We start from the raw sequence: 26,677 nt of genomic DNA, 5'->3' as shown, positions 1-26,677 counted from the left end.
CCCAGGAGAGAAGGCAAAAAACGGGTGTTGTAATGCAGTCTACAGACTCGAGAATGTGGCGTTGACCGTGTGTGTCTGCCACACAATTTCTTGCACAACAGTCAAATATTTCTTGTTCTGCAGTGCCTCTGGCAGTAATGTCGCCACCATTGATTTGTTTTCATGATAATCTGCTCTGGAACTATTACCGCATAAATTAAAGAGAACAACAAGCAAAGGATGGTCATATATCACCCTTGTAACTCCATTTAGTAAGACTTGGCTGCGATCATCCTGTATAAGGTGATGCTGTGTAATGTTAAAGTATAAATTTTGCCTATCTTTCACAATCATTTTTTTTTTTTTTGCATTGTAAATACTAAATAAATATGATCAACAGTTTGATTACAAAGGAGCCAATGGCAGCTGCGGAATTTTGCCTATAAAGCTCTTAAAAACATCCAAACACCTCCCATTGAGGTTTTATGTACATGATGTAAGCATATATGTAATGTAGTAATGGGCACATTTATAATAACATTTAATATTTACGTATTTTGATACATTTTAAGCATACGTGGCGCATTCATTTAAAAAATACATCACTTTTGCTTTTTTTATTCTTCATCACTGATTATTATTCACTGCAAACTTCACGAGAGTCAACACACCTAATAAAACACTACTTACTGGATAAGGTCTGCTGTCATTGGGATGCCGACTGCTAGGATGTGCATATATTCCCATTAAGGTGAAGAATGTCTCATAATCCTCACAAAGAAATGTGAGGAACAAGGGGGGGACAAGCGTCTTTTCGTGTCATCCTCGCCAGTTTTGGGTCCTAAATGGCTGTCAAAGTGTACCAACTTGTCGGAATGCCTACTCAGACATCTAATGTCCAGGTGAGATGCTTAATTTATGATCTATGATCTAAACTTACAGGGAGCAAGTGAGTGAGAGAGCAGCAGACCACTCAATGATGTAAACACAGGGACACACACAGAAGTGATCATGGCAACGCTATAAATAGTTCATCTTCGTCAATAGTTATTTATTGGATTTTATCGGCGAAATAGAGGAGATCCCATTGGCTCCGCTGTAAGCGGACTTTTATTTACAAGTTAGAATTTTTTTTTTTTAAATCCAGCTGTCATGTCTTTTATAATGATTGTGAACGATAAGCAAAGTTCCCAAAAAAGTGCAGTTCCCTTTTTGTAGTAATGTTTTTAACCCAAATGTATTCATAATTGCAAGCAGAATAGTGTCTTAACTGTACACAATCTAACACTATTATTTTCCCAATGTATTACACCTTATATCATGCTGGTGAGGATTTTCAAACTCAGCCAGTTTGAAGTTCCAGTAACACGCTAATCATTTTTTTCAATATAACTCCTAAATAGTATTGTCCCAACTATCAATACTTACAAGTCAACACCAACACGCAAAAACATCGATACCTGCTTTTTTCAGTATCGTTAATCGTTCCTACCGAAGACTGTACAACACGTGTGACCACAGAGCAGTCAGCGCCGAAGGAGAAGGCATGCTGTCTTAAAAAAACGAGCCAGTGTTTTTCATATATTTATTTAATCCTGTCAGATTTTGCACTTCTATTTTGCTCTTCCTCACCAACCAAATAATGGAATTGTGGCGGTATGCATTGTAACTTTGCGTCCTAACACGGCAACTGCTTTGCCCAAGAATACAAGACGTAGTAGAAGGGATCAGTAGCGACATTTTTTTCTCCATTTCATCTTATGTGTTTGTGCAGGGATGCAAGACCCAAAATAGACAAAATGCCCGGTCGGGGAAAATGGCACTGGGCATTTTAAAATGTAAATGTTACCATTTTCAAATTATGAAGGTACATACGCTGTCAACATCATTGCTTCTTGCAAAACTAGTTTGTAGTTAAAATATTGGTCCGGTTGTTACATTGCTAGTAGCGGCTTAACTGCTGATATGCTAGTAGGTGTGCTGGCAGCAGTAGCTAGTTTTGCAGAGTCTGTTCGAGGTCTGGCCGATTGTATAATCGTGATGAATTTGTGGTCGATCACACTAATCTGTTGTTAGCATTTATTAACCTGATAAATTAAGCATTGGTCAGAAATGTCCGTGACAAGAGCCAGAGTCGACATTTTCCCGCTACAGTTCCGGTTGTACGGTACCGCAGATGTTAACAACTAATTTTCGTTTTTCACCTTATTTAATTTGATTTACTTACTCAGTTTTTTAATGAAAATTGTCTTTAATCTCTAGTTCAATTAATTTTTAGTACAGTGTTTTGGGTTGTCCCTATACCAAAATGTATTTTGATACTTTTCGATACTTTTTAAAATAAAGGCATCACAAAATGTTTTATTGTGTTAATTTTAACAGAAATTGTTATGGTACATTAAACATACCTTTCTTATTGCAATTAAACAACAATGTTGTCTTTAAATAAGATAGTGAACATATGAGACAACTTCTCTTTTAGTAGTAAGTAAGCCAACGGGTTACAAAGGCTCCTAATTTGGCTGCTTATGTATGCAGTAAAATATTGTCATTTCCCATTCTATTATTTTGTCAAAATTATGAGGGACAAGCGGTAGTAGAAAATGGATGAATTATTCTACTTGTTCATTCACTGTTATTTTTCTGCTTACTTTCTGTTTTACCATGTTCTATCTACAAACCCCGTTTCCATACGAGTTGGGAAATTGTGTTAGATGTAAATATAAACAGAATACAATGATTTGCAAATCCTTTTCAACCCATATTCAATTGTATGCACTACAAAGACAAGATATTTGATGTTCAAACTCATAAACTTTTTTTTTTTTTACAAATAATAATTAACTTAGAATTTCATGGCTGCAATACGTGCCAAAGTAGTTGGGAAAGGGCATGTTCACCACTGTGTTACATGGCCTTTCCTTTTAACAACACTCAGTAAATGTTTGGGAACTGAGGAGACACATTTTTTAAGCTTCTCAGGTGGAATGCTTTCCCATTCTTGCTTGATGTACAGCTTAAGTTGTTCAACAGTCCGGGGGTCTCCGTTGTGGTATTTTAGGCTTCATAATGCGCCACACATTTTCAATGGGAGACAGGTCTGGACTACAGGCAGGCCAGTCTAGTACCCACACTCTTTTACTATGAAGCTACGTTGATGTAACACGTGGCTTGGCATTGTCATGCTGAAATAAGCAGGGGCGTCCATGGTAACGTTGCTTGGATGGCAACATATGTTGCTCCAAAACCTGTATGTACCTTTTAACATTAATGGTGCCTTCACAGATGTGTAAGTTACCCATGTCTTTGGCACTAATACACCCCCATACCATCACAGATGCTGGCTTTTCAACTTTGCGCCTATAACAATCCGGATGGTTCTTTTCCTCTTTGGTTCGACATCCACAGTTTCCAAAAACAATTTGAAATGTGGACTCGTCAGACCACAGAATACTTTTCCACTTTGTATCAGTCCATCTTAGATGAGCTCAGGCCCAGCGAAGCTGACGGCGTTTCTGGGTGTTGTTAATAAACGGTTTTTGCCTTGCATAGGAGAGTTTTAACTTGCACTTACAGATGTAGCGACCAACTGTAGTTACTGACAGTGGGTTTCTGAAGTGTTCCAGAGCCCATGTGGTGATATCCTTTACACACCGATGTTGCTTGTTGATGCAGTACAGCCTGAGGGATCGAAGGTCACAGGCTTAGCTGCTTACGTGCAGTGATTTCTCCAGATTCTCTGAACCCTTTGATGGTATTACGGACCGTAGATGGTGAAATCCCTAAATTCCTTGCAATAGCTGGTTGAGAAATGTTTTTCTTAAACTGTTCAACAATTTGCTCACGCATTTGTTGACAAAGTGGTGACCCTCGCTCCATCCTTGTTTGTGAATGACTGAGCATTTCATGGAATCTACTTTTATACCCAATCATGGCACCCACCTGTTCCCAATTTGCCTGTTCACCTGTGGGATGTTCCAAATAAGTGTTTGATGAGCATTCCTCAACTTTATCAGTATTTATTGCCACCTTTCCCAACTTCTTTGTCACGTGTTGCTGGCATCAAATTCTAAAGTTAATGATTATTTGCACAAAAAAAAAAGTTTATCAGTTTCAACATCCAATATGTTGTCTTTGTAGCATATTCAACTGAATATGGGTTGAAAATTATTTGCAAATCATTGTATTCCGTTTATATTTACATCTAACACAATTTCCCAACTCATATGGAAATGGGGTTTGTACACTTTTGTTAAAATTTAATCAGCACTTATTGTTCTGTTGTTTAGCTAATTTACGTAAATTTTGGCTGATACTACAAATGTTTCTATTAATCCAAAACCAAGCAGCTACAGGGTCATACATTGGTGATAATTAAAGTTCTCCTAAGTTCATGGACATATTTCCTGACTTTTAACAATAAAAAAGAAAAAATATTTTGTGATGATAAAAAAATATTGGCTCTTGTACTTGGTATTGTTACAGTCGATGTCTGTGTAGATCCACCCACAGCATTTTTTTTTTACATTCAGGAGTGCTAGTTTGCTGTTAGCAGTTAGCTATTGTATCTTCATAAGATTTGTAGTGAAGCAAGTTTAACTATTCCTCGTCCTGCTGGAATGATACTTGTAAGAAACTTTTTGCCATGGAGGCAAGGATTAGTGATTTAGAAGTAGTTAAAACAATGCAGACTGTGGATGGACGTTAGCCGCTAATTAGCTTGCCATGTTTTAAAGCACCTCTTGCAGAGAACGGCTTCAGTAATTAAAGCTTCACTTTTATTTTTAGTTATTAAGCCAACATGCGTCCATTCTGTCTCTTCAGTTTTCACACTGTTTCTGCTTGTAAGTACTGCGTGTATGCCTAGCATGCGCCTCTGCTCGTTTTACCAGCATGACTTGATGACGGCGTGCTGTAATGTTTGTTTAAATTAAAAAAAGAAGTAACTATTATTCAGAGGCAGCATAGTACTGATTTTGATTAGTACCGCAGTACTTTATTAGTACCAGTATATCATACAACCCTAACAGCGAGTGGTATTTTGTCATCCAATCACAGATGTGTTTACAACCAAATCATTTGGGGAGAGATACACAAAAGCACATGCACTTTTTGAGTTATGAGTTGGCAATCTTCTCAAAAATATATCTTTAATTGTTCTTGATATAAAAGTAATGTGTTGATGGTAAATTAAATCAATGAATAGATATTGCTCCATGTGCTGTTCAAGGGCATTCATCTATTGACTGGTGTCTCCTTTGCATCCATCTCCCTGTGTCCCATTATGACTACAGCAGCATCTGCTTGCACCACTTCCGTCCCTCATGCATTGATGTGCCATATGTAGATGGAAGCCATGCTTTTTGTCTCCCCTGCCTTTTGTCAGGTGCCAAATGAGTTTGCATGCATGGTGATTTGATTCTTTCTCTTTGTTACACATTTTTCTATCGCAGAAAAGAGACAGCATTTGACAGGTGTCACGTCACGTTCATTGTCCTAACAGCTATGTCTCTAAGCAGTAAAACATGAGAAGAGTTTATCCAGGAAATTTAATTTAAAAAACTGACTTTTCTTTTCTTTGTTTTCAAGTATTTCCCCTCCCCAGTCCAACCCTTTCCTTTTCTTTGTCGCAGCCTCAACACAGGAACATGTGCTGTTGCTTTGTCTCATCACAACACTAGTTGTGTTTCTACCTCTGCCAAACACGTACGCACTGTTTTGTCGTCTGATTAACCACAAAATACCCCTGATCCATGCAGACTGTATGACGTGATTTTCAGTCATTACTTATATGTTGCCAAAAAATAAGAAATCTGTCCCACACTGGGGAAAAACAGTTGTAGCCTGAAAGTTACAGGGAGAAATGTTATAGGTGCACTCATGAATCTATTTGGTGGTAAATAAAGTCCCATGCCTTTGTGTCAAGTACCTGGACACAGAGGCCCATATACATTAGCTTCACTCTGGGCTCAATCTCTCATTTTTTCCACCCGCTTGGTTTTTGGATTGCTAATCTTTTGGCCACCTTAGTCCCATACCTTCTCTTCACTTCTTTGACCAAGCCTCCTTGGGTTTGACCACTTCCTATCCCTCACATCATGTCCAGTCTCAGTGAAACCTAGACAATGAACCAGAGTTTCCTCTGCATTCAGTAGGCGGTTAGATCTCGTCTAGTCATCTTGGGCCTGGCGGACCCTTTCAACTCTTTCTTTTTTTAACCCCATACTCACATCGGTGAGACAAAAGCACTTGAAAACACTTGAACAGAATATGGAGAAAAAAAATCAAATACACGTCAAGTTGTTTTATTAGTTTTCATGTAGCACATTGTGTACTCGGCTGAGGTTGTACAGCCTGTACTCTGGTTTGAACTACTATGGGTTGTTGTGATAAGCACAGCAGCAGATGTGTGATGAGATGTTCAGAGAGGCAGACTCTGAGACCTTCAGCTGCTATGACCATTGCAGTACCGGTAATACTCTTCAAGATACTATTGTATAGTATGCAAATTATTCTAAATAACTGCTTTAGAAACTATCAGTGTAGTGGCACAAAGGCTTACTTGATATGTTTATATCATCTGCATTTTCCCCAGGGATCAATAAAGTACTTTCTATTCTATTCTATTCTATTATATGTTTATATAAGGCTGTAGGAGTGTAATGGTACATGTATTCATATCGGAATTAGCAAGAACCTTCGTTTCGGTACACCTTCCTAATCAGCACACATTAAAGTGTGCTTTGCATTCGGCGGGGCGCATCTTCTTTGATATACAAATGCAGTGTAACCCACTGCTCAGCCTTTGGATAGCAGAAATAAGTATTCAAGGAAGTATATTGTTATACCAGCACAAATGAGACACGTGAGATGGCACGGACTTGAGGTAGGAAGTAAACTAGAACTAAATTTGGCTTTGACGTAGCTGTAAAAGGGCTATTCAACTGACGGCTCATGAGTTCAGTTAAAAAAAACCTTGGAAGCTTAACATTTTTGCAGCAGATTACTAAAAACCTGTGAGCACTGTCATATAGATGATCTTTGACTTATTTTGCTGTGGGTCCTTAAAAATAGCAGTGTTTCTATAGACAGGGCTACTTTTTTCTGAATTTCGTAACTGACAGAATAGACCGGCAAAAATCTTTGCGTATGATGCTGGTTCTTAGGCTTATACAAAATTAGAATAACAGCGAAGGAAAGAAGTCTGGCCCCAAGGTTCATAGCTTTCTGGAAATGTGTCCCCCAAAACAATTTACTGTAGATGAATAGCCTCGCTTTAGAATTTCTCCCGCCTTCTGTTTGGAAAAACTTTGCCTTTCAGTGAGATACGTAAACGAACAAATAAAAGTGGATAAGAAGAAAGCAGTGTTATGTCATTGTTAAGTCGACAACAGGAACAGCGCTACAAACTATTAATGCTGCTGCTGCACATCAGCCTGCGAAGGACTTTAATCAACTAAAGAGAAAATAACCTTTCACACTGCTCAAACTTTACTGTTGCACTTTCATTGCATTTTCCTATAAAGAATAGCTGAAAACAAGGGGTGTCCAAATTGTGGCTCAGGGCCAATTTTCCAGCCCCATTATTTATCATTAACTATTTAACCAAAATATTAGAAACAGTGTCATTATCAGTGTAAAGGAAGTGTGTTTGATCCAGCTCTGACCTCATTAACATATGTAGGTTTACACTGTTGCTGTTAAGTGTGTTTTGTCAAACTAATGGACATTTTGTCTAAGAATTTGGCATTGTTTGACTCAATCATTGTCATATACGGCCAAATACTGAACAACTTATTTACACATGCAGTTAGTTTATAAAATATCCCTTAATACTAAATAATTGCAAACATTCAATTGTGTCTCTAAAAGCAAATTTAGTTCAGTTCCCCTCACTGTTATTTAATGTGTGTGTTACTAAAATAAACAACAAAAGTAACAAAACTAAAGTGTTTTAAACGATCAACAACTACCTTCACATTCTTAATAAGTGAGGCTATACTTTCATGTTGTGTGGGTGAGCAAGCAGGTTGTAAGTCTGAAAGAAGAAATATTTTAAAACGGATTCTGTCAGGTGATATCTGGTCATGCCAAGTGTTTCCCTACTTTCGATCTGTAACCACCATTGTGTTATTACTGTTAGTGTCTGAGCATGGCCTCAGAGAGTGCAGGCTTCTAGTTATATAATATCCCGAGAAAGACAACAAGCCCACTAATTTAATTGGGACTTACAGGTAAAAGCCAGTAAATTAGAATATTTTGAAAAACTTGATTTATTTCAGTAATTGCATTCAAAAGGTGTAACTTGTACATTATATTTACCGGTATTCATTGCACACAGACTGATGCATTCAAATGTTTATTTCATTTAATTTTGATGATTTGAAGTGGCAACAAATGAAAATCCAAAATTCCGTGTGTCACAAAATTAGAATATTACTTAAGGCTAATACAAAAAAGGGATTTTTAGAAATGTTGGCCAACTGAAAAGTATGAAAATGAAAAATATGAGCATGTACAATACTCAATACTTGGTTGGAGCTCCTTTTGCCTCAATTACTGCGTTAATGCGGCGTGGCATGGAGTCGATGAGTTTCTGGCACTGCTCAGGTGTTATGAGAGCCCAGGTTGCTCTGATAGTGGCCTTCAACTCTTCTGCGTTTTTGGGTCTGGCATTCTGCATCTTCCTTTTCACAATACCCCACAGATTTTCTATGGGGCTAAGGTCAGGGGAGTTGGCGGGCCAATTTAGAACAGAAATACCATGGTCCGTAAACCAGGCACGGGTAGATTTTGCGCTGTGTGCAGGCGCCAAGTCCTGTTGGAACTTGAAATCTCCATCTCCATAGAGCAGGTCAGCAGCAGGAAGCATGAAGTGCTCTAAAACTTGCTGGTAGACGGCTGCGTTGACCCTGGATCTCAGGAAACAGAGTGGACCGACACCAGCAGATGACATGGCACCCCAAACCATCACTGATGGTGGAAACTTTACACTAGACTTCAGGCAACGTGGATCCTGTGCCTCTCCTGTCTTCCTCCAGACTCTGGGACCTCGATTTCCAAAGAAAATGCAAAATTTGCATGGTTGGGTGATGGTTTGGGGTGCCATGTCATCTGCTGGTGTCGGTCCACTCTGTTTCCTGAGATCCAGGGTCAACGCAGCCGTCTACCAGCAAGTTTTAGAGCACTTCATGTTTCCTGCTGCTGACCTGCTCTATGGAGATGGAGATTTCAAGTTCCAACAGGACTTGGCGCCTGCACACAGCGCAAAATCTACCCGTGCCTGGTTTACGGACCATGGTATTTCTGTTCTAAATTGGCCCGCCAACTCCCCTGACCTTAGCCCCATAGAAAATCTGTGGGGTATTGTGAAAAGGAAGATGCAGAATGCCAGACCCAAAAACGCAGAAGAGTTGAAGGCCACTATCAGAGCAACCTGGGCTCTCATAACACCTGAGCAGTGCCAGAAACTCATCGACTCCATGCCACGCCGCATTAACGCAGTAATTGAGGCAAAAGGAGCTCCAACCAAGTATTGAGTATTGTACATGCTCATATTTTTCATTTTCATACTTTTCAGTTGGCCAACATTTCTAAAAATCCCTTTTTTGTATTAGCCTTAAGTAATATTCTAATTTTGTGACACACGGAATTTTGGATTTTCATTTGTTGCCACTTCAAATCATCAAAATTAAATGAAATAAACATTTGAATGCATCAGTCTGTGTGCAATGAATAAATATAATGTACAAGTTACACCTTTTGAATGCAATTACTGAAATAAATCAAGTTTTTCAAAATATTCTAATTTACTGGCTTTTACCTGTATATACCTAAGCCAGGGGTTTCCAAAGTGCTTTCCGGTGTTCATTTGTGGGCCGCAGCTTGTTTTTTATTGGTTCACAAAAAATCCTAAAGACAAAATAAACATGTCCAAGATTAGAACATCACACTAAAAATTAAAAAAATAAATGGCTCTTGCTCTAATTCCTCCCAAAATTGGGATCTAAAAAACCAAAATGTACTACAATCTGTGTGCCTTACCGTACTGTATATGGTCTTTGATGGTTTCTGTGTGTCCTGTTATGATAAACGTGTACAAATTTCTAAAAAGATATGGCAAGTTTTGAAGTATGTGAAAGTCCTCAAAAAGGTTTCAGTTGGCGCAATAATATTAGTAAAGAAGAAGAATACATTAATAAATAAAACTAAATATTACACTAATTTACTTTGTTAGCTCCAACAAAAAACTAAGATGTAGATGTTTTGTTCAGATAGTTTAGCATATTTTCATTAGTATTAATATCTTTAATATACAAAATGTATCAAAGTGATCCCCGCATCCTTCAATTTTTATGTATGTGGCTTTGCTTGAACAGGTTTGGACAACCCTGACCTAAGGCACAGACTAATCTTTTTAACTTTCATCATGCTCTTAAATAAAAAATAATAATATTGCTTTCCATTGTAAAAGGAAATATCTCTACATTTTAGTCGCATCCTCCATGATCATGTCTGTGTGGTGCAAGTTGTATCTAGGAATAAACTACAAACATTAGCAGTCGGAAAATGGTGCCAAAATGCTTTAACTTGGGAGTTATTGAGCTGCGTCAGGGCTCCCATGCACAGCCATAAATAGTAAACGCAACTTCATGCAAACCTGTTAGCTTAACTGTTAGCAGATAAGTGACCTGTATGTTTCCTCAAATCAAACTGGCATTGCTTTATGGTTTTGGGCAGTGAAAAGAGAGCTCTGTTAATGCTAAGGTTAACGCCATCATGCCCCACCTCATACATGCATACACTTCCTGTGTAAACATGGGCGCTACCCCAAACATTTTTCTTGCCACCCCTTCTTTGCTTCCTGCGTATTCCATGATGAGCTTTCTCCAGCTTTTTCCTCAACACACACCAATACAAGCATGTTTTCTTGCAGCCCATACCTTATTTTTATACTTGCACCTCTCATTGATGTCATAAATTACGAAACAGAATCTCAAATCACCTCCTTTTTGGCATGATAATTAAATATAATTATTTATACAGAGAACATTTAAGCTGTGAGAAACTGTCAAATTTGGATATGTGGCTTTAAAAGACCCGAGAAAGTGCCCTATTCTGGAAATGTGTCTTAAAGGAGTCATGTTATGATTTTTTTGTACATTTAAAACACCACTTTGTAGTAGTCTACATAACATGTTCTTTGGTCAGAATTTTGCATTGATTATGTGGGCGTTTTGTAGGCTGCCTATTTACGTGCGTCCCTTTTGACAGCGTCTTCTCCCCGTTAAGCCTTGTTGTAGTTTTTAGCGCTTCCATATTGAGTCTGCTGACGGATGTAGATTAGAACTATACGCTGCTTTGTATTAGAAATGGTAACAGCTGAGGATGCATGTGCATGTACAAGCCGCCCCACAACAAGAAGATAAGAGAAAAAGAATTGAACCTGTAGACTACAATGGCGGGCTCGCGATAAGCTCCTCGGGTAAAACTTTACCATGTATGTAGATATCTGCTGACGTGAAGGAAGAAAGGCAAGATTGTTTTTTAAATAACTCCGCCATTTCTCCATGGTTTGATTTCAAATTTACAGGACTTATGCATATTTCAAATACACAATAGGCAAGACAAGTTTTTTTTTTTCACAATAGGTACACTTTAAGGATGCTGACGTATATAAGTGCCAATGTGCGTGTCTCAAAACAAGACCCATCCACCCCCTAGTAATAAAACATGGAATGGAAAAGCACAATGGAACATTGTTAGTAGTTATGTGCATCTTAGACGTTACCTTTACTCCGATGCCTTGGAAGGGTCCATGCTAATGTGTCTTGTTTTCCTCACATGACTCAGGTTTATCCTTGTTTAGTCATCTGAATAAATGATTTGGACACTCCCATTTTATGCCAGCAGGTGACAGCATTGATCTCACACTTGATAGTTGCTAGTCACTGTGGATCAGTGTGTGAAAATTGCACTATCCAAGCCACAGTGCACACTGTTGTGATCCAGTAGATGTCGTAATCTCAAGGTAATGCTTTGGTTTGGTTTGTTTGGTTTGTTTGGTTCAGATATGTTCTGAACTTTTTGCGGTAGCTGGAATGAAAACAGATCAGCATTTTTTCTTGTGTGCTTGCATCAGCGCCAAGGTCATTGTAACCGTGCTATGGAAAGCTATGTTCTTTCCCCTTTTTTGAGGGATTATTTGAGTTCTGGGAAACGTTTCCATTTGGTAAAGCATAATGCCATGCTTGAGTCATGCACACATTTAAATTACAGACAGTATTGATGTTGAAATGCACCTACAATTTGTATTGATTAGAGAGTGGTGAGGTCTTTTACTTTCAAACCTCAAAACTCCTCACAACTAATAACCCTAATACTTTGACCCTACTGCAATTAGCAGGACAGAAAGCCTCATTATTACTTCTTTTGTATCTGCAAAGCCACATTCTGTTTGCCCTCTAAACACCTGGGAACCAAGAGCATGACACTTCTTATTCCAGAGTTCACAACCTCTCCTGCCTCTTCTCTAACTTGACCGTTAACCCATGTCTGTTTCGTGACAAACGTTATAGCTGACCCTGCACCTGAACTCTCACAAACATGCTTGTGTGTGTATGCTCTAAAACTTGACAGACAAGTGTTAGGCTGCCCGAGTGGTGAATAATGGGATGCGCTGAGACTCTCCCCGGTTAAGGAATGTAGCAAGGAGGAGTGCAGTGTGTGTCCGGGGCATGCTGTGACAAGCTCCCACACTGAGCCAAACTCTGATTGCTTCTCCTCGCCACTCTTCTGTCAATACACTCATTTACTGTCACTGTTTTTCAATGTCATTTTTCACTTTGCTGTCTTATTTTTAGTTGTATTTCTTTCCCCTCTCTTGATATGGCCTCTCTCCACTGAGGCCCATTCCTGTAGCTATCATGGTGTTTATTCTATGCAGTATCCATAGTGATGCTGAGTTATGAACTTGCGGACATAAGTCTGGTATTTCTCATATCCTGTCTAATCATTTTGATAAATCTCTTTCTCCAGAACATTGCCTGATGTAGTGCTGCGCTACTTTTCTGACTTTTTGGCAGACTTTATCTGGAGCTAATGCCAGCAACTGTTATTGACTCAAGAAAGAGCCAAACTAATTGTAATTTTCCGATTTAATTCGGATTGCTTTTTTGAGATTAGTGTTTATTTCTACTGTTCAGGCAGTCGTTGCACACAGCTACTTGTCAAACAAGATAAAACACATCTGCTCTTCAACTGTATTTCATGTTGTTGTTAGTTCTCCCTGTTTCCTCTTTATTTCGGCTGTATGATCAGGTTTTTTTGGCATGTCTCAGCATGAAGCCCTTCCCCTACAGGAATGTAGTGCAAAGATTTGAAGCCAGAGAGACAGAGAGAGAAGAGTGCAAGACCGACCAATGCTAAAACCTAAAAAGTAGGAGGAGTTCCTCTTTAAAAAAAAAAAAAAAAAGCCTAGTGCTGGTTGGTGCACTGTTCAGTGTCTAAGCACAAGTGTGAGTGTTTTTAGTAATAGTTTGTTAATAGTTTGGTGATTAAGATATAGACTTTGACTCACCTGTGCCTTGTTGTCACCTCATCAGAACTGAGCTGTACAGAATGCTTCATAAAGATGTTCTATACAATTCACATACATCTTTTTCAAGTGGTGATTTTTACTTTTTTCGTTCACAACCATTATGCAAGACAAGAAGACAGATGCATTTTTTTAATGCATTTTAACTCGTAAATAAAAGTCCACCTATAATGGAGTCAATGGGAGGTCCTATAGTTTGCCCATAAAGCCCTCTAAATAACCATCCAAAAAACACCAACAATACTCCATTTACATCTCGTGACTTCAATGTTACCCAAATATTAGTGATATTCTTATAAGCGCTAACGCAGACAAACTATTATAGCAGCATCGTGATCACAGAGAGCTAACTAACTTTTGTGGCTATGTTGACATCATCAGCTGGTGAGCTGCTTCCTCGCCTCGGTGCTCATGAAAGTTTATTCTAGATAGTAAATCATGCCTCTCACCTTGATAGAAGAGGGTTGAGGACATAATCCCACAAGTTTGTCAACTTTGGCATCCAATTTAGACCTGGGAATGGTGAGAAAGACACGAAAAGACGCTAGGTTCTACCCTCCTTTTTTCTCATCTAAACGGTAATATATGAACAACCCATCTGATCCCAGTGACAGCAGACATTGTACAGTTAGTGATGTATAATTAATTGTGTTGGCTCTAATGAACTCTGCAGTGAGTAGTAATCAGTGATGTTAAAGCTCCACTTAAGATCGTTCAGTTGTTTTAAATTTTGACAGCACCAGTGGACCAAAGCAGTAGTGTTTTGCCTGAAGGAAGACCACATTTCCCATGACGACCAGCGCATAGTGTTGCAAATTGTCAGAAACTACTGTCATGTTCATACAAACTGACACGATACTACAACAATGATTCAATATGACTGATCTTTGCACAGTACCTACCTACATATTTTACTCAAACTTTATATTTGCGATTTGCAGTCATCGCATTGTTTTGTCTTTATACAGTACTTCTGAGTTTGTTGCTTAGCTGGTCGTGTTAATGTGGAACTGCGAACTATCAAGCTGGTGGCTGTTTTTTGATGCCACGCAAATTTCAGATAGCTAACATTAGCATTATCATTTTGGTTTGAGCATCGACAATTACTTACTAGTCCAGCAGGAACAGAGCCAAGTTAGCATCGGTCTGAAATCCCTCCTCGTCTTTGAGCTCACGCCAGCGAGTAAAAGCCGGGCCAATGTTTTTCCTTGACTGTTCTTCTATGCAGGTTGCCTCCCTTTTGTTTTTTGTCTCCTCAGACAAAACTTTTTGTTTCTTTGGTTGTTTTGCAGCTTCTGCCATAATAGCAGTAATTGCACGTAGGCATTTGCATCAACTTCGGTCTTCGCAACGAAAGGGGGAAAGGTGTAGTGACGTATGCCGTAAAGCAAGTCAGCACTTTTGTAGTTTTTTGTGTTGCAGGGTTCCTGCCACCTTCCTCAAAGTTCCTAAGTACCAGTGAAAGCGATACAGACGTTTATAAAAATGAATGCGGCCCTGCATGCTTAAAATGATCAAAATACATAAATATTACATGGTATTATGAATGTGCCTCTTACTAGATTACATATAAACTTAGAGCGTGTTTATAAAACGTTGATGGAAATGTTTGGATATTTTACAAAGCGCTTTTTAGGCAGAATAGAGCGAATCCTATTAGCTACATTGTAAAAAGACTTTTGCTCACATTTATTTACTAGTTAGAATGCATGAAAAAACAAAAACAAATGTGTGCTTGTCTTACATAAGGATTGTGAATGATAGGCAACATTTTAAAAAAAAAACTGAAGTTCCTCTTTAAATATTACAAAATCTGCACTTTAAAGGGGAACTGCAATTTTTTGAGAATTTTGCCTATTCACAATCATCATGAAATACATGATTTTTTTTATTTTTATGCATTCTTAGTATTAAATAAATGCTATCAAAAGTCTGCTAACAATGAAACCTATGAGAGCCGTTCAATTCTGCCTATAAAGCCCCTAAAAAAACATCAAAACACCTTCTACATGATGTAAGTATATATGTAATGTAGTAATGGGCCCATTTTTAATAACATTTAATATTTACGTATTTTGATCATTCATACACTGCGCATTCATTCCAAAAACGCATCACGACTATTTCTTTTTTTTTTTTCTTCCTCACTGATTTATGCTCACTGCAGACTAAGGGAGCAGACAAACATAATAAAACATCACTTACTGTGCAAGGTCTGCTGTGCCGAGTGCTAGGATGGTGATATATTCCAAAATAGATAAAAAATGTCTCATAATCCTCTCGAAGAAACGGTGGTGGGCAGGCGGGGGGGTAACAAGCGCTTTTCGTGTCGCCCTTGCCAGTTCCAGGTCCTAAATGTCTGTCATAGTGTCCCAACTTGTCGGATTATATGCTTAGCCATCTACTTTTCATGTGAGAGGTATGATTTATGATCAATCTACAATAAACTTATAGGGAGCAGGGAAGTGAGGAAACAACAGACAACTTGATGATGTAAACAGGGAGAGACATGGAAGTGATCACGTTGCCGCTAAAAATAATTTGTCTGTGTTAGCGCTTATAATAACATCATTAATATTTGGTTAATATTAAAAACACAAAATGTTAATTGAGTATTATTGGTGCTTTTTGAATGGTTATTTATCGGATTTTATGAGCGGAATTGGTGCCGCTGTAAACGGACTTGTATTTACAATTATTTCATATTTAGAATGCATTAAAAAAAAATCCATCTGTCGTCATGTCTTTCATAATGATTGTGCACGATAGGAAAAATTCCCCAAAAAACTGCAGTTCCCCTTTAAATTTTAATAAATCTATCTCTTGAAAAGTAGATGGTTTTGCTTGGGGTATGTTTTTTTTCCTTTTCTTGTTATTAGAGTTTAGGTCGTTGGGTTCAGTAGCAAAACTAGTTTCCTGGCCTCGTTGACCTTTTATTCAGGCCCATAGAAAACTCAGGGGCTCTAAAGGCCTTCAGTGTGCACTGTTTTTTCTGGCTAAGACCTTGCCTAAACACTGCACACACCCAGAATGCTGGCCCAAGGGATACCATGGGGGGAGTATTCCGGGGCTACATGTTTGCAGCTGAATTAACGAGTTTATTTATGTACTTGTATTTTTGTAGTCTGCACTTTGATTCTTATTGGTGTGTCAGTTGCTGATATATATTGATTGGTGCTATTTTTTGTCACCTAGGCCACAAATAATTTATTACTGTGCAAATAATAATATTAATGGATTAGATTTTATATAGCGCTTTTCTAGACATTCAAAGCGCTTCACAGAGACCCTTCATGTAGTTATGTTGTTTGTGTTGATTATAAGCACTATTACATAATAACAACCAATTTCCAATGAAACTTATCTCAGGGAAAATTTTGGGACATTTTTGAAAATTCCATCAAAATTTGTCCTTAACTGTTATGTTGCTAACAAACACACAAACAAACCCTGGTGTAAACAAAACCTCTTTTGCAGAAGTAAGAAAGTATGCATCTTTCGTCTCGATTGTTTCCAAGCCGACACAGAGCCAAGAGCCAGCGGGTTATGTCACACCGCACAGAAGGAAATCACATACAAAAAAAACTGCGCCCCAGTAAATCCGCGTAAACTGAAAAGCTACTTGATATATTCTCTATCCATCCATCCATCCATTTTCTACCGCTTGTCCCTTTCGTTGTCGCGGAGGACCTGGAGCTTATCCCACCTGCCCTCAGGTCGCCACCTCATAAACCATCACTCTGAAAATATATTTGAAGCTAGCAAAGCTAAACACCAGTTTGTGGGCTATTTTAAATTATTAAAAGTTAAATTGTTAATTAACTTTTCTGAGTAACAGCATTTTCCAAATTTATATAAAAATGTCCGCTGTTGAAAGAGACTACACAGAACATTGTTTTACAGTTTTTACACTAGATAAGGGGTGTCCAAACTATGGAGCGTGGGCTAAGTGCTGCCCGACAGCCTCATAAGTGTGGCCCGCGAGACGTCATGCATTCACAAAGCATCGCAAAGTGTTTTCAAACTGATCTTTAATACCAGGCGGTCTCTGAATGCTACATATTTTCTGCCATCTTGTGGACAATTTGAATAAATCAGATCAATGACCCTTGAAAGTACTTTGAAACATTAGCACAACATTCACTTATATGACACAATCTAAACAACCTTCCCTTGTCAGGGTGCAAAAAATAATAAAATGCAACTAACATAAAGGTCAACACAAATGGTCATACATAACATAACCCGTTTACTGACCAATCTGGATATTATGAAAAACGTCCAAATACCACAAAAACCGTACACCCATTTAAAGCCATTAAAGTGCATGATGGGAAAAATGTAAAATACTGTCTCCACACTTTTCCATGTTTGGCGCATTTTAGCTGCTTTATCATTTTGATTGATTACAAAACTTTAAGACGGTCGTTACGGAAGTAAACAGGTATGAGTCAAACTTTCACATACTCTTAATATCCAATTACATTAATTATCCAGTATATGAATTATATATCCATCATATCAATATAAAATATAAATACAATATTTATTTTTATTTTTTTTTATATTTTTTTTTGCGGTAAGTTTGGACACCCCTGCACTAAATGTTTACATGATCACTTCAAAGATACTCAACTGTGAGTTTAATTTTAATATTTGCTTGAAACTAGGGATGTTCCAGCACAATTATATGCACTTTGTTGTAATAAATATGATTACAAGATTTGAGCATTATGTTAGTGTTCAATTACACTAAGTGTTTATCAAAAAATTCCTGCCCCTTCATTTCATACACTATGGCATTATTAAGTCTTTTTTTTATTTTTTATTTTATTTGTATTTTTGTTTATACATATACCGCAATAATATTGTACTGTGGCCTTATTCTGTACCTTGAGATTTTGATACGGTTGCATCCCTATTCAATGGTTTTGTTTATTTACATTTACGTATTTACAATTACACACTTGCCAAATGTCCCGAACAGCCGAATAGCTTTGTAAATTTGCCAGTCCTCTGCCGCGACTCGCGACACAGTCCATCTTTACGAATGTCTTTTCCACCTCCAAAGACATGCACCTGGGGATAAGTTGATTGACAACACTAAATTGGCCCTAGTGTGTGGATGTGAGTGTGAATGTTGTCTGTCTATCTGTGTTGGCCCTGCGATGAGGTGGCGACTTGTCCAGGGTGTACCCCGCCTTCCGCCCGATTGTAGCTGAGATAGGCTCCAGCGCCCCCCGCGACCCCAAAGGGAATAAGCGGTAGAAAATGGATGGATGGATTAAAAGGTAAACCAATGTTTCTATATTATTAGTTGCAAAGATGTCGATGTTTTGGTTGTCACCACTCTTCACAAGAAGGTTTATCTAGTCAAAGACAACTGTAGTTGCTCCTTCTGGATAGGTAATTGCAATTCACAAGTCAGCCCCAACAGAAGAACTATAAATCAACCGAAACACCTACAGAGGAGATGCAAGCTATGTAGCGTGAGAGTTTATACCAGCCATTTTCCCCAAGACTGTTGTTGTGTGAAACAAACGCCAAAGCAAGATTATTTGTATCCAGTATAAGTTGAATGCCCCATAAGTGGAATGTGAGGAAGTTCTCGAATTTGTAATATTAAAGTGTATGTCATTGTGTTTCAAGCTATGACTAGCAAGTTGTAGTAGTAACTTCTCCGCTGCTACATCCATCTGCATCTGCTCTGGTTATGACTCATTAGCTCCTGACCTGAAATCAGTGTTTTCTTTTTCTCTTTTATGTGGAATTACCACTTTTGAACCTAACCTGTCAGGTCAGCCAGTCATTTCTCTCACAGCAGAATAGGGAATAGAAGCTAGCAACAAAAAAATTATCATTTTAATTTATTTATGATACGATTGCTCATCGCTTTAGCTTTTCGTGTGTTTTAAATATTTGGTGTCAAGTATTTCCTCACTGGATAAGAAAAAGGTTTTTTACCATGGGTTTTTGACATTCCACCACAGCGTATTCATTTCAACACATGCCTCTTAACTGTGGCGTTCTGACGTCAACGCAGTAATGATTTGAATTGCTAGCATTTCTTTTTCCACTCCTGTCTTTGTTTTCATTGTGCTATCTGTTTGGCTGAGCAGTTATTACTGCTGCTTTTGCGTGCATCAGCATTTGCATAAACCTGAGGCAAATTCGGACTTGATAAAAATAGCATCTCATCATTTGACAGCACTAACATTAAGTGAATGTACTATGAATAATGGCAGCAAATATACTTGCGTATTGTCAGTGTCGAACTATAGTCTTAACTCAGCATATTCAGGTTGGCCTTAACTGCACATTTTTTAGCATATTTACTGAATAAACACAGCTGTAATTCTGACTATATTGGTATCACAGGATAAATAAAACATCACACACACACTGAGAAGAAGCCATTAAACCTTTAAATATGTATCTTAAAGCGTTAGAAAGCTAACATCGGCAATGACTTCTCCACCGATAGAAAGCGGCGATCGTAACATAAGCTAGAGAGGAAGCGCATGACACTATCAGTATAAAAGCATCTGTATAATCATAGAGAATTCTTAATAGGTAGTCTAACTTATTTGTGGCGGTCCAAATGTACCTGTGGCAGGCCGCCACAAATAGAAAACTGTATGAGGTAAACACTGCATGCTTTTCTTTTTGAAGATGCATATACATGCAATATAACGTCTGGCTATAGTAGGTGGCCAAGTTGTGTGGTGTCATGTATTGGCTGCACTGGGGGAAAAAGGTAACTATGTAACATTGGCAGAGAAAGAAGAAGTGTCTCACAATGGAATGTGGCTGTTACTTTCCATCCACGTCAGATGTTGCATAAGCCTTTGCCCAGGGGTCCAAGTTGTGGAGCTCAATAGCACCATTCATGTCGCCACCTCTTCTTTTAGCCTGAACCTGACAATGTACAGGTTAGGGGATATATTACCTTTTTATGTTACCTTTTTAAACAAAAACAAAACTCTCCTTGAAATAAGAAGAAACAAATGACAAACCTTCGTCAAAGGGAAAAATGTAAAATGAGAAAGACACAACATATGAAGTGGCATTGAGGGTTAACAGTAAAACTACCCATTATAAAACATCTGATGTAGATACAGATTGTTCATCAACAAACCCTGACGCCAATGCCAGCATCCTTATAGGCGGGTAGCGCAAGAGTAAAATACAAACACTTGCTTCATGTAATTAAACACAATTTGACATACCGGTAATATAGGACATGTGCAGTTTCAAATAGTCTAATTTGCGTAACTGGCCATGACACGTGTGCATCCACACATCCCTTTCAAGCAGAAGGCAGGGTTCACCCTGGACAAGTCGTCACTTCATCACAGGGGCCGACGCGTGTGCAGACATTTTTTTAAGCCTAAAAAATGTTCATGTAAAAGGACATCTTTCTATTATTATTAGTATTGACATTTTCGCATTTTTTGTCACACTATGCCTTTTTGCTCCCATTTTTCCAAGATGATCTACGGTCTGCAAATATATTTGGGCACCCCTGCTTTACGTATTTTGACATTAAGCCAAAGTATAGCCAAACCACAAAAGTTTTTTTCCTCTGTCTTGTTAGCACTACAGCGAGCCATGACTCTTGCTAACCAAAGGCTTGTCTACACACTCTCACCACTTTCAAAGCAGTGGTAACGCACACATTTACTGGGCTTTTGCAGATGTCATGTCATGTTTAATCACAGCTTGTATTTGATTACCTAGTAAATGCATGACACAAGAAACAATTCTTGCCAACAATTTTCCCCTCTGTCCTACCGTGTAGGAATTTGAAGAAGAATTACAATGCATAAGTGCAAAACCCAAAATCAGTGAAGTTGGCACGTTGTGTAAATCGTAAATAAAAACAAAATACAATGATTTGCAAATCCTTTTATATTCAATTGAATACACTGCAAAGACAAGATATTTAATATTCGAACTGAGAAACTTAATTTTTTTTGCAAATAATCATTAACTTAGAATTTGATGGTAGCAACAAAAAAGTTGCCAGAGGGGCATTCTTACCACTGTGTTGCATCATCTTTCCTTTTAACAACACTCAGTAAACGTTTGGGAACTGAAGACACCAATTTTTGAAGCTTTTCAGGTGGAATTATTTCCCATTCTTGCTTGATGTACAGCTTAAGTTGTTCAACAGTCCGGGGTCTCCGTTGTCGTATTTTACTCTTCATAATGCGCCACACATTTTCAATGGGAGACAGATTTGGACTACAGGCAGGCCAGTCTGGTACCCGCACTCTTTTACTACAAAGCCACGCTGTTGTAACACTCAGTAAACGTTTGGGAACTGAAGACACCAATTTTTGAAGCGTTTCAGGTGAAATTCTGTCCCATTCTTGCTTGATGTACAGCTGAAGTTGTTCAACAGTCCGGGGTCTCAATTGTCGTATTTTATGCTTCATAATGCACCACACATTTTCAAAGGGAGACAGGTTTGGACTACAGGCAGTCCAGTCTAGTACCCGCAATCTTTTACTACAAAGCCACGCTGTTGTAACACGTGCAGAATGTGGCTTGGCATTGTCTTGCTGAAATAAGCAGGGGCGTCCATGAAAAAGATGTTGCTTTGATGGCAACATATGTTGTGGGGATATCCTTTACATACTGATGTCAGTTTTTGATGCAGTAACTGAGGGATCGACGGTCACAGGCATTCAATGTTGGTTTTCGGCCTTGCCGCTTACGTGCAGTGATTTCTCCAGATTCTCTGAACCTTTTGATGATAATATGGACCGTAGATGGTGAAATCCCTTAATTCCTTGCAATAGTTCGTTGAGAAATGTTGTTCTTAAACTGTTCAACAATTTGCTCACGCATTTGTTCACAAAGTGGTGACCCTCGCCCCATCCTTGTTTGTGAATGACTGAGCATTTCGTGGAAGCTGCTTTTATACCCAATCATGGCACCCACCTGTTCCAATTAGCCTGTTCACCTGTGGTATGTTCCAAATAAGTGTTTGATGAGCATTCCTCAACTTTCTCAGTCTTTTTTGCCACCTGTGCAAGCTTTTTGGAAACATGTTGCAGGCATCAAATACCAAATGAGCTAGAATTTGCAAAAAATAACAAAGTTTACCAGTTTGAATGTTAAGTATCTTGTTTTTGCAGTGTTTTCAATTGAATAAAGGTTGAAAAGGATTTGCAAATAATTGTATTCTGTTTATTTACGATTTACACAACGTGCCGACTTCACTGGTTTTGGGTTTTGTATTTGTTGTGGTCCAAATGTATTTGTGGCGGTCTGCCACAAACAATTTAATCTATTGGAAACACTGATGTAACACTTATGAGACGTGCTTCCATAAATTATCTAAAAACACATTTTTGACATTTGCAGTGTGGTTTGTAAATTCGACACTCACTAAGAAGAATAAGTAATCGCGCGTAGCTACACTGAGGAAGTACGTCACTTTTCTCTAACTTTATGCAGGGATAAAGGTAATAAACTGTTCTCTATTTTATATTATGTTTTTAATTTTTAAAGGCCAAACAGCTGTTTTTGTTAGTTTTTCCAGTAGCCCCATTTAGTCAAAGGACAAAAACCTGCATGTTCAGTTAACTGGAGACTCTGAATTGTTCATAAATGTGAGTGTGAATAGTTGTTGGTCTAGTTGTGCCTTGCATGGCCACTGATTGACTGGCGACCAGTCCAAAGTGTACCCATCCAACTCAAAGGAGAAGTGGTAGAAAATAAATACATATTCTAATTTAGTCATATTTCCATACAAATTTGAAAATCACCCATTCAGTACACACTCTCCTTTTCTCCCTCTCTCTCACTGTGCTGTTTTCTGTATTCTTTATGGGTTAGACCATGTGGGCGGATGCTATATTTAGCACCAAGGGAAAAGTCAGTACCCTGCCCTGGTGTACGCCATTCCCTCCCACCAATGAGCCCTCCACCCTTTCCCAATCTGGTAAGCAGGAAGGGAGTCACTTATGCAGCCTGACTGTGCCACAAGGCGCCTGTCAGTCCCACTGTCCCTTTGATTATTTCAGATAGTTTAATTGGATCACATAGGGGCTTTTAAACACAAACAAGCAGTGCCTCAGAGGGTCCAAAAGTAATTATTCTCAACTGGCATGTCTGCAAACACACACTTTAAATTGCAATATTGCATGCACATACAAGCATCCCTGCTCCTCAAGATCTTATCTTCCTCTCAACTTGTTGTACCACCCACATACATTATATGCACATAGCTCGCGTGATCCCAAAGATTTGTGCGTCTATGTGCTGGTCCGCTTTTCCTTTTACTTTTGCAGCTGTGCCATTTCACAAGTTTGTTTAAAGGGGTAGTCAGACAAAAACACTGTTGAAAAGAAAGGAAGGCAAGGAGATTGTATAAAAAGTAATATAACATTGAAGACAGTGAGGGAAATGTGAGGGAATACACTACATTAGTCAAGTAAAGAAGAACTAATACTAATTTTAAAAGCGTGTAAGCCTGGACTATTGCAGTCTGAAATGATTTGTATACATAGGTTCTGGTTATGTATGTTCATATAATTCCTAGTGGTGTCAATAGTTTTTTTAATCAGATTAATCACACTTTTAAAATTTGATTAATGGCAATTAACTTAAATAATTTAAAAAGACTCCAATATTTTGACCCAAATTCCATTTTATTGTCCGAATGTCATACAGGAACTTTTTTTTTTAATGTTTAACTTGCTTACAACTAGTCATTTATTTGCTCAAAACGGCTCATTGAAGTGTATTTTCAAGTGAAACCTGCCACCAAGCACACCAGTCAGCGTCTCATCACTCATTTTTGCATTGGAGTATATGCATTGACCTGAAAACTGACCATAGAGCAACTTCTCAGGTAACCATACTGTACGTGTTTAAAGTAAAGCAGCGCAGATTTGCGGTCAAAATAAATTGTGTGATTAATCTGCTTTTAAACAAAATGCTAAATTTTTTGTGATTAATCGCATGTGTTAAATACAGTTTTTTGTATACTTGGTAATAAAAAGTTGTGAATGTCTTTATTGATATACATTTCTGTTACATGAGAAGCAGTAAAATTTTAATAAAAATTTTGGTTTTCCCACTTAAAAAATTACATTAAGTTAGTGTAGTGCAGGGGTGTCAAACGTACGGCCCGGCCCACGAACAGGTTTTATCTGGCCCGCGTGATGAGTTTGCCAAGTAAAAAAATACATTTTAATATAAAAACTTGCACACAAAACACAGCAAACAAATGTAAAATGCACAGCAAACGATTTACAATGTAGCTCTTTTAAATAACAACTTCACAGTGAAGTAAAGTCCTCTACTGGAGACATAGGCGCCGATCTACATTTCTGCCAGTGGGTGCTCTGTGTGTGTGTGTGTATTAAAAAAAAATAGACGTTAGGCGAAGTTAATATCCCATATGATTTGTGGCTTAAAATTTTGTAAAACGGACAAAACTCGCCACAAAGTTAACTACAACAACATTGATTTTTCAAAAATTATTTTAAAGATTGAAAGCTGCCATTAATCCCACGTTGGTGCTCGGTAATGGATCGGCGCATATAACTGGAGAGCTTGGAGCAGATGGACGCTCAGGTGGATTTAATTATTATTATTATTTGTATTTTTATTTTATTTTTTTCCGCGCATGCGTACTAGGTCGTGTTCCGCTGGTGGATGGAGGGGAGCGGGGGTTTTAAACGGTGGCATTGTTGTGTGTGGACACGGATAAGGTTAGGTGTGATTTACCCTGGATAACCTTAGTATCCTAAACTTGTGTAAACGGGGCTTAAATGATCGGAGTAAAACCTGTGGGCCGTGTTCAGTCCGGTCCCAAGAAAGCCCAAATGTGCAATGGACTCAGCTATTTATCTTTATTGCTAAATGCATTAAGAAAAACAAAGATGGATTATGGACTGGTCTATCTATCTTTTGAGAACATCAAAAACACAAGTAGAGGTGACACAGAAAAAATAAGTCTGTACCCCAAAATCAATTTTCTGTCTCGAAAAGTCTTTTAAAATTACTCTTAAAGGGGACTATTGCACAAAACTGCCTTTTTTTTTTTTTTACCTATTGGTGCCTGTTTTTGTGTATTTTGGATCCCGTAAGTCCCACAAATTTGAAATCAAACAATGGTGGCATGGCAGATATTCATTAAACAATCTTGCCTTCTTTCAAACCAATTTGTTCATTCATTTAAACATTGTTAGGTGTTTTTTATGTTTGTAGCGTTAACGTGCTTGAACACGCCTGACTGCTCACAGCGTGGGCGGGAATGTCACTGCACAGTGACAATTATGTACCTTTTATTACCATCAGGTGCAATAGTGACACCGAATACATTTTATTAGCAGCAATGCTTTCAAATATGTTGCATGGATGTCTTATGCTTTACAATGTTGGCAGGGCATTCGCGGTTATCGGCGCATTAAAAAACAGGCGTGTTAATGTAACCGCACTCAATGCGTGAACGACTTCCACGTGGGCAGGCATTGACGTCACCACTGCCCGCCCAACTCGTACTTCGCCCTTCTGTGATTGGACAAAAAGTCACCAGGGGCGGGGTTTGTCGCGTAGGTCTTCTGAGAAGTTGTCTTGGTAGATTCCACTGACTTTCAACGGAATATAGACGGAGAGGAGCTGGCTATCTTTTGATATGAGCAATGGTCGGCGATTATTCCTCTTTTTCTGTGGATAAAACGGACATGAGAAACTCTAAAAACGGACTAAGTTGCAAAATGGTGCTTCAAGCGGTCGGCAAAGTTCTAAGGTAAAAAAAAAGCCTGCTTATAATGTCTCAGTACACGCTGCTGCGTTCACTGGACTTAAGACGTGTCGGACATTAGAGGTATTTTCCTACTGCGTCGTCTTCAATTTAGGGCTGAACGTTATAATGTAAATGTTAGAGCATGAAAAGCAACACAGGGGTGTGCAATTCCACAAGTATTCATCTCGCAGCTGCTCCATCCGGATTTGTAGTCTTCAATTCGCTGCCTTAATTTGATATAGACAATACTTTGTTATAAATGTTTAACTGTGTGCACGTTTCAATGCAGATACTCAACGTGACAAAAATCACTGTTTTATGGCATGAAACAT

General features: G+C 38.4%; 1 protein-coding gene across 4 annotated transcripts in view; it reads left to right on the top strand.

Moving 5' to 3' along the window:
- Window positions 1-26,677, top strand: part of mob2a (MOB kinase activator 2a) — a 98,478-nt gene that overhangs the window by 52,574 nt on the left and 19,227 nt on the right. Inside the window, exon 1 of one of the 4 annotated variants that reach the window (XM_061970033.2) lies at window positions 26,184-26,348. The exons of the other annotated variants lie outside the window; for them this stretch is intronic. Coding sequence (XP_061826017.1) covers window positions 26,242-26,348 — 107 coding nt within the window. The 5' untranslated portion in view covers window positions 26,184-26,241. Of the gene's footprint in view, window positions 1-26,183; window positions 26,349-26,677 lie in introns of those variants that run through there. 4 annotated transcript variants of the gene reach the window in all.

The sequence above is a fragment of the Nerophis lumbriciformis genome, linkage group LG10, assembly GCF_033978685.3.
Source record: "Nerophis lumbriciformis linkage group LG10, RoL_Nlum_v2.1, whole genome shotgun sequence".
Lineage (NCBI taxonomy): Eukaryota > Metazoa > Chordata > Actinopteri > Syngnathiformes > Syngnathidae > Nerophis > Nerophis lumbriciformis.
The sequence above is the reverse complement of the archived record's forward strand: the minus strand, read 5'-3'. Positions and strand labels throughout refer to the sequence as shown.